Source organism: Sinocyclocheilus anshuiensis, unplaced genomic scaffold, assembly GCF_001515605.1.
Source record: "Sinocyclocheilus anshuiensis isolate Anshui unplaced genomic scaffold, SAMN03320099.WGS_v1.1 scaffold200, whole genome shotgun sequence".
Classification (NCBI taxonomy): Eukaryota; Metazoa; Chordata; class Actinopteri; order Cypriniformes; family Cyprinidae; genus Sinocyclocheilus; species Sinocyclocheilus anshuiensis.
The window spans coordinates 901,450-908,777 of record NW_015558595.1 but is presented as its reverse complement, the minus strand read 5'-3'; the positions used below and the strand labels follow the sequence as shown (position 1 = coordinate 908,777).

The window sequence follows — 7,328 nt, the reverse complement described above, 5'->3', positions numbered from 1 at the left end:
AAACTATTTATAGTCTTTTCTACGCCTGTGTTTTGTTCTCACAGACACCCGGTAGCAAGTAACAAAACAACATTTAACTCCGGCAAGAAGATAAAGCCCTTTTTGCAAAATCATAGACATGTATTTACAAATCAAGTATAATGGGAACACAGAATGATCTTGGAGAGAGCTTTACCGAGCTGACTGCTGTAACCGAACGCGACCAGGGTTTAAAGGCTGAACGAATGACTGACAGCCACAGCGGAGAAAAGAGTTTGTGTGAACTTTAATGTAAGGACTTAAATATTCATATGTAGCTCACATTAAGCTATCGTATGGCTTCAGAAGTAACACAGAATAATTCGCACAATCGGAAAAAAGATACCCTATCCGAGAAAAATGGCACTATCGGAGCCAATACCCGATAAGAATATCGGATCGGTGCATCCCTACTATGGACACGCTCCGTGTCACTAGTTAAAATTGCTTATTTCTCTGGATTTAAACATTCTTCGAAACATCTGGGATAATGTAAGTACACAAGTCAGCAAAATATATAACACTGTTCTAGTGGTTTTTGGATATTTTAATAAAAAAAATCTTACATATTGTGCCTTTAATGCTACCTGAAAGAATTGTAGGACATCAGATAACCCCGTAGTATTCACATTATTCGGAGCACTGGCCCATTCAAGCTCATTGTACGCCTTACAAATTACATCTTAAATAATTACACAGTCTTTGCAAAGAATCTCCACTGCTAATGAATATTGGTTGTAACATTTACATCAGCTATGCACTTGGCGTATGGAAAAAATGAAAGCCAAAGCAGTCGACTGGAGCTCATTGAAAATTGCTGCAGGGGATCCCAAAGGATGACTGGGGCTTTAGAGCTGTTCTTCATCCTATTTATGTGCCATCGATTGAAAACTGTCCCAACGGCACACAGATGCAAGCTACTCACACATGCTAATTGCCCTTTTGCTAGTGATTTGAGTCCAGTATGCTTTTTGAAACCTGTAGTAACTTTTCAAAGTGACCAAGAGAGGTGCTTTGAGGCACTCTAAGACTTTTGTAATTTACATCCTGCATTAGAACTTTAATTGATATGCTAATTCTGCTCATCTGGCGAGACCTGCTTGCTGAGCATACTAATTACACTAAGTACTGCTGTTTTCTGTATAAGTGCCATTGCCATAGTATAGTTCCATATTATTACAACAACACTCAAATGAGTCACACTATCGGTTAAAATTATTGCATTGTTTTTATTATGTTGAAATCGAAAGCCTATATGTCCCTGACAATAACTGCACCACCAGTGTCTAAAAAGTAGTGAGTGCCATTAAAAGCGTATTATAACTCTGAATCAATGACAAGGACTTTAATTCATAAAAAATTCTAAAAGCGTAAATCAAGAGATTAGATAGAGGAAAGTCATTTTAGATCATAAAACCATTCATACCAAAATATAAGTCACCTCTAAAACTTGTCTTTCAGCGATGATAGGATGAGGGCCTAATTAAATATTAAGGTCATAAATATATTTTTTCATTTTATTTTTCCCTTGAGGCCTGCTTATAATGTTAGTCAAGGTTGTTTTGCACTTAAAAAGTCATAATTGACACTTCGCTAAGCTAAGTGTCAGGGCGAGCAGAGGCAGCAGCGGAGTGGATTTCTGTGCCTCCGTGAAGCGCTCGGCGAATCCTGAGTGTTACTGATGTTTGCTAACACAAGCTTTAAAGTCCTAGAGGAATGAATGTGATTTCCAGCATGCTTTTTAGTAAAATGTGCTCAAAAATTGAGTAGATGATATCCTAAAACGGGATGGAACAAAGTGTGACATTGTAAAGCATCTGCCATTTTCTTGATGAAATTGTTAAATTATGCAGTATTACTTCTACCTTTTAAAAATAAGCTTTAGTCAATCACTCTACACGTTATGCAGAGCCAGGAACAGCACAACATTTCTCCACACATTCCTACTCTCAAAGTGCCCTCAAGTGCACCTGGAAAACTTGTACCATTTGCATTCATTATTATGACATGTCACACGTGCAAGTTGAAATCATAACATGCCATGTAGCTTAAAAGTCATAAGTAGCCTAAAACGAAATGTTTGTGATACATAAAGCAGTTGATAAAGCAGTGAAAGTTGAGTTATAAACTTCACACTTGTTGACTATAAGCTGTTCCAAACATCACGCCTTAAAAATAACTGAAATATGGCATGTAAAATTAAAATAACTTGCAAAATAATTCATTACAATTCACTACAGACTTGCTTTCTGATCACTGAACTCTATATATAGATTATATGATATTATAGAGAATCAATGTTTTTGCACACCCCTTCCAACATAACAACTAGGCAACTGGTGTATCATCTGAGTTTCCAATTTGTGAATATGACTTTGTTTGGTCATTCATGTGCAGAACTCGTAATTTTGATATTTCCCACTGCACTTGAAGGGGATATTATTCTTAGTCATATACCATCTGGAATAAAAGCAAATTTGTCACGCACGGTTGCAGGAATACACGAAGAAGATAAAGGTCAGGTTCAAAGACTTTAATAATCTCCATTAGAAAACTCAAATAATAGCAGGTACTAGGGATGGGCATGATTAATCGACGATCGATAATTGATCGTTAAGAATTTCGTCGATCACGTTAATTTGTTATCGATTAATCTAATGCATTTTTTTTGTTTTTATCTAATGCAGGTTGCCCGAGTCTTGAAGCAATTAAATGAATTTCACTGTGTGGCAGCAATTATGCTAAGGGGCATAACATTTCCGTCACATGCTTGAGGTATTCAGCCAATCACAACGCACTGGATAGCTGGCCAATCAGAGCACACCTCGCTTTCAGACCGATGAGCTTTGTAAAAATCGACGCGTTTCAGAAAGGCGGAGCATAGAGGAGAAACAATAATGTTGAATTCCATGTTGTATGTGGAAAATAATGTGTTTTTTGAACCTTAAACCGCATAAACACATTTCATTACACCAAATACACAAAATAATGTTCTTTTTAGCAACATCATATGACCCCTTTAACAAGACTGGACCACTGAGGAGTGAACAGACAGTATAATGATAAACACCTGTGCAGATCAAATGAATCACTATGACAACTGATTGGCAGGAAACTGAACAAAGGAACACGTGACTGAAAATGACAAACTAAAAGTCCATGAAAATGAAACTTAAATGGCGTTTATGAATAGTATCTATCCTATGTCCTCCTTAGTACTACACTGTGACTGGGTGGGCAAAGTTGCTGAACCCTGAATAGACATCCTTGATGTGTAAAAGTGGGTGGTCATGTTCAGCAACATTCTGGACTAGGAAAGAGGTTTTCAGTTCTGAAACTTACAGTATGTCTGTTTCATATAATACATCGCATGCATTTGAAAAGATCAAGGAAAATTAGATTTCTTATAATATGACCACTTAAAATGCAATCATTAGCGTATGTCAGGAGACATTTGAACATTTCAGATATTGAAATGCAAAGAAGGTCCTCAATAACTAAAGTCTTCTGTTTTCACTCGGATTTGCATAATTAATAGACTATTACACTGAACTCAAGCCTAACTGGGATCGAAACATAATTACAACAACACCCACAAGTGCAGCCTATTGAGCTATTAAAAAAAGGTATTGCAGGGTACCGCTTAGCATCCTTTGTAGCATCCAAGCGTGCTTTGTTTTCTGTCTCGCTCGGCTCTTTGTGTGTTAATGGTGTAACTGTGCACGAGTCTGCTGGTCTGTGCACCCATGCAGACAGAGATGGTGGGTGGAAGTCTTTGGACGTCAGTGTGGCCTTTAACCGGCAGGGCTCTCACATTTGGCCGATTGGTGTATGTCCCTGTATGTGATGTTGGGATGTGCATAAGTACATTGTTTCATAATCAACCAGTTGGTGGGTTGCTTGAATGACTAGTCGACTAATCAGTCTTAAAGAGCCCTCTATAATTAGGCTAGTTTCAGGATCGTCCAATTAGGGTCAGGATTCTTTTAAACTTTTTTTCTCAAAAAACGGAGCAGGAATGAAACAGAACAGGAGTCTCAAGACACATTTTAACTTTAACAGCCTTAGTGAGCATAAGAGATTTCTTTCAAAAACATTTTTTTGAAATCTTATGGTAGTGTATAAAAAATAACTCACATATGTGATTATATAACTAAAATATAACTCTGATATGTAAAAAAGTTTTAAAGCACTGAATTAAGAGAGTTTTTTGCAAGCTTTAGCCTATTCTTTCATTCATATCTGTCAAACGCACCTGCCTGCAACCATTCAGGTGTGCAAAGTGTCTATTCCTCAAAATATAATTAAAGTCGATCTGAGATATCTGGCATGCTGCAGTGACTGATAGATAGATATTACCCACCGCTGCGAAAAAAAAATTACCACATTTGACTGGGCATTGTGACCCATCCCAAAATAACCGTTTTGTAGTGAGGTTGAGATTCAGCAAGGCACTTCTGCTCATCCAGTACTCAGAAATTCTATTGCCCCCTCCCCCTCTCATTTTTATGTCTCCTCTCTTTCTCACAAGAGTGCACTCTTCGCACAGCATGAATTTGAATGAATGCTGTTTCAGTAACAGTGTCTGAAGAGCAACTGGCAAGTGTTTGTGTGCAGGTCTGGCTAATTGCTGATTGTGTTTATCAAATCAAGACACAAGAAACACATTTGAAAATGTTTGTATTAAATGATTCCATCTTATTGATCATTAGACTACAGAAAAGGGTTGTTATTATTAGTCTAGCTTATATGTAATACAGAAACACAGGGCAGGTGATTTGGAAATAAATAAAGTCAGACCTACCTTAGCTGTGGCACGTGCTTGATACTCTGGACAGCCATTCACTGTTATTGTTTCATGCATATATTGATAGACCTATTAAAATTAAGAGAACAAAAAAAGTTTCAGTTCTTCTGTATTTATCAAAATTATGTAAAACATGGATAAATAGCGATGAGGCGTTCTGCTACAGTAGGCGTTACAAATTCAAGTCAGCCAGTGTAATAGATAAACTGGTGCTTCAATGGTATTAATGTAATACATTTTATTTTTAATTTATTTATCCTTTATTTTACCAGGAATTATCCCATTGAGATATAAACCTCTTCTACCAGGGAGTCCTGGCCAAAATGGCAGCATAGAAAGTTTCACACAAACAGATTACAAACACATAAAACCAAAAAATATAATAAAGAATAAAATCTTATCCAGCATCATTAGAAAAATTTAACGTAAAACATTCGCGCGTTAAAAAGCAAAACGGCGCCTATTTGTTAGGAAATGGTTCAATATTTTGATAAAGATAAAAGCCCCAAACAAAGCTTGATTTAACATTCTGAAATGAAATTTGTTAGAACGCAATAATGTGCAAAACAAGAATGCATTCTCAATATGGCCACAGGGGGCGCAATAGTGGGCATTAGGGTAAAGTGACTTCTAAGATCAGTTTTTCCTGTCATGGCAGAGAAAAAGCTATACTGTCTCGCTACCTAAATTATAGCATCCATTTTGAAGGTCACATTAGCAAAAGTATAATTGACCCGTCGTTGGCAGTTTGATTGGCAGGCGATCTGACCAATCATAACGTCGAATCTGCCATTTGTCCGACAAAACAACTCAGACAGGAGAGTAGATTAACGCTGGTGGACGTTTGTTTATTTCTGTAATGAGAAATGTGAATGAAAATTCAAGAAGAATGAAAATTCATCTTTGGCTGCACTGTTGTGTTCAACTATGGCAACAATGAGAAATTTGAAAAAGCTAAAGCGTCACTGGTTGGTTTGACAATTTGGCATACATGATTTTTAGATTCATGCTTCATTCAGTTTCTACAAACCTTTATCACTTTTTTTGTAATAGTTTGTAAAGAGAGCTTAATCCAGTTCTAGCCACAGACTCCTTTCTTTAATGCAACACATGCAACATCTTTCATCACCGGTTCTATATTTTCTCAAGCAGGTGCATGTGCAGAGCCCATATCTGCATTCACACCACCCAGGGATGAGACTATTAGCTTGAGGTCCTTTGAGGATTTGAAGAACCTATGTTTATCTCATTAACCAGTGCTTCTGAAACGCAGCTGGTGCTACAGGAAGCTCCAGCTCTCTCTTGCTCTGTCTCTCCTAAATAACAAGTTGCTCTTTAATCTGTCCTCCTGCACCTTGGGCAGACTCTTTAGCTGTTGAACTAATCACCTACTGAGAGATTAGTATGATAAAAAAATCTCTTGCCTGTTGGTCTGCTGACTTTAAACCACTCACTTAAACCTTCTCAACAGGCAGAAACTATTGGACGGCATTTAGAAACAGCTTCAGAAAAAATGAACGAGGCTGCTAAGTGTCTACAATTAACAAAATAGAGTATGTTACTAAGGAGAGGGTGACATTCTACATGTGCAATATGTTTCACTCAGAAAGCTGAGCCATAATAGTTTTCAGCACAGCATGTTGTACACCTTATTTATTTACCTCAGTCATTATTTTATGTCTGATTTGTTGTCTTTTTAAAAATACAGCATGTTTGGGAAGCCTCCTGAGGTTTTGCACCAAGAGCAAGTTTTGCTCTGTTAAAGGAATAGTTCACCTAAAAATGAAAAGTCTGTCATTATAAACACCCTCATGTCATTCCGAACTTAAGGCTTTTTTCATCATGGAAAAACCAGCTGTATAGCATTTATTTAATTATTTACAATTTAATAACATTTTTCAATCATAATCATCTATAGGTACTTCCTTTTTTTAGCTGCTTATTATGTTTAGTTGAATTAAGAAACTTTAATTAGTTTACCTTTATTGACTAAACTTCAATAGATGTGTGAAGGATCAATGCAACCAGACGGAACAAATCAATAGATTTAGGACCTAAGTAAATCTTTCAGGAGCCATACTTGCATGCATGTGTGTGTCCCTACGGATGGGGGATTGTGTGTCTTGCAATTGCATCTTGGAAATGCATGGATATCAATAAAGGTCAAGCTCTTTCAGTGTGTAATTTATACACTGTGTACAAAAACAGCTAGTGGTTGAAGTGCAAATCAGATTTATTTTAGTTTTGAACTAACTAATAAGCAATTCAAATAAAGCTATAAAAGAAAGCCAACTCTTAAAAACATATAAAAACATAAAACATACTTTATTTTTCTGACACTGTTTTTGATGCTGATAATCCAAGCGTCAACATCTATTTGTGATCCGAGATTGATAAAACACTCTGGGAACTATTTTATGCCATACTTTATTGGAAGACATTTGTGGATGGTTATGTGATTTATAAGGTAGGTACAAGGGTAATAGAGCTTTATGTAACCACT

At 36.7% G+C, this 7,328-nt stretch overlaps 1 protein-coding gene across 2 annotated transcripts in view; it reads right to left on the bottom strand.

Annotated features, from left to right (window-relative positions):
- Positions 1–7,328, bottom strand: part of lin7a (lin-7 homolog A (C. elegans)) — a 46,992-nt gene that overhangs the window by 11,949 nt on the left and 27,715 nt on the right. For both annotated transcript variants that reach the window (XM_016475794.1, XM_016475793.1), the window contains exon 3: positions 4,823–4,894. In XM_016475794.1, coding sequence (XP_016331280.1) covers positions 4,823–4,894 — 72 coding nt within the window. The remainder of the gene's footprint in view (positions 1–4,822; positions 4,895–7,328) is intronic.